Raw genomic sequence first — 848 nt, forward strand, 5'->3', positions numbered from 1 at the left:
CGAGCCATGTAAGATGCGGACGCCAACGCTGTAAGGCTCTGGCAGTCAACAGGCCCCAAAAAGTGGGTTGAGTTATAATTGTTCCCTTGACATGTCTGTAGGTTGCGTGCGCCAACGTCTCCAACCGAGAGCGATATATGACGGATTGTGCATGGAATGGTCGAGTTGCTGCTGAGATGTGCAGTAACCCTTGGCCGCAATGTCGTGTTGTCTTCGGCGCATGTACCTACTGTAATACTATGTACACTGCCACTATTGCGTTGGTGAAATCGTTGATCGATGTGTAAAAAGTGTCGTAACAACGATCAAGATGCATTAACTTTGACAAACCTTCTGCACTCAACGCTGTACACAATATGCAGTGACCAAACCATTGCACTGGCAATCCAAATACACGGTGTGGGACGGCGGAGCTGGACGGCGGTGCTAGCATAGAAACGAAGCGATTGTTGCAACGCTTCCTTGGATCGTGTTTCAGGGCCCGATCGAATCCGGTCTGGAACGTCCCGTCTGATTATCGCCGTCGACGCATCCAGCACATGTGACGAGACCGATGACGGAGCACACTGCAAGCGGAACCATCGCGTACGCAGTAGTAAGCGGCGCCCGTTTGTGGCCATAAACAAGGACCACCCATCCTCCCAGCACGCACGAAGACGGGTGCCGTGCATTGCAAATTTTTCCATGAAGCAGCTCAATCCCTTGTCGAGCAGTACGCCCGTGATCCACCGGTCGCGGGCGTCGTCCACATCGTCGCTGACGTCGTCGCCACTGATGGGATGGCGTGCCCTTGACCATGTGCGCGTCGAAATCATCCGAGCGAACGTCCTCAAAAACGTCGACAAGTC

At 53.5% G+C, this 848-nt stretch overlaps 1 protein-coding gene across 1 annotated transcript; it reads left to right on the forward strand.

The window, feature by feature from the left end:
* Window positions 1–684: 684 nt before the first annotated feature.
* SPRG_17190 (hypothetical protein) lies at window positions 685–837 on the forward strand (the record flags this gene model as incomplete). The annotated part of the gene is made up of 1 exon (XM_012356623.1): window positions 685–837. A coding segment is annotated over one exon (153 nt), but the record flags the coding sequence as incomplete, so codon positions are not given.
* Window positions 838–848: the final 11 nt, after the last annotated feature.

The sequence above is a fragment of the Saprolegnia parasitica genome (assembly GCF_000151545.1).
Source record: "Saprolegnia parasitica CBS 223.65 unplaced genomic scaffold supercont2.526, whole genome shotgun sequence".
Lineage (NCBI taxonomy): Eukaryota > Oomycota > Saprolegniomycetes > Saprolegniales > Saprolegniaceae > Saprolegnia > Saprolegnia parasitica.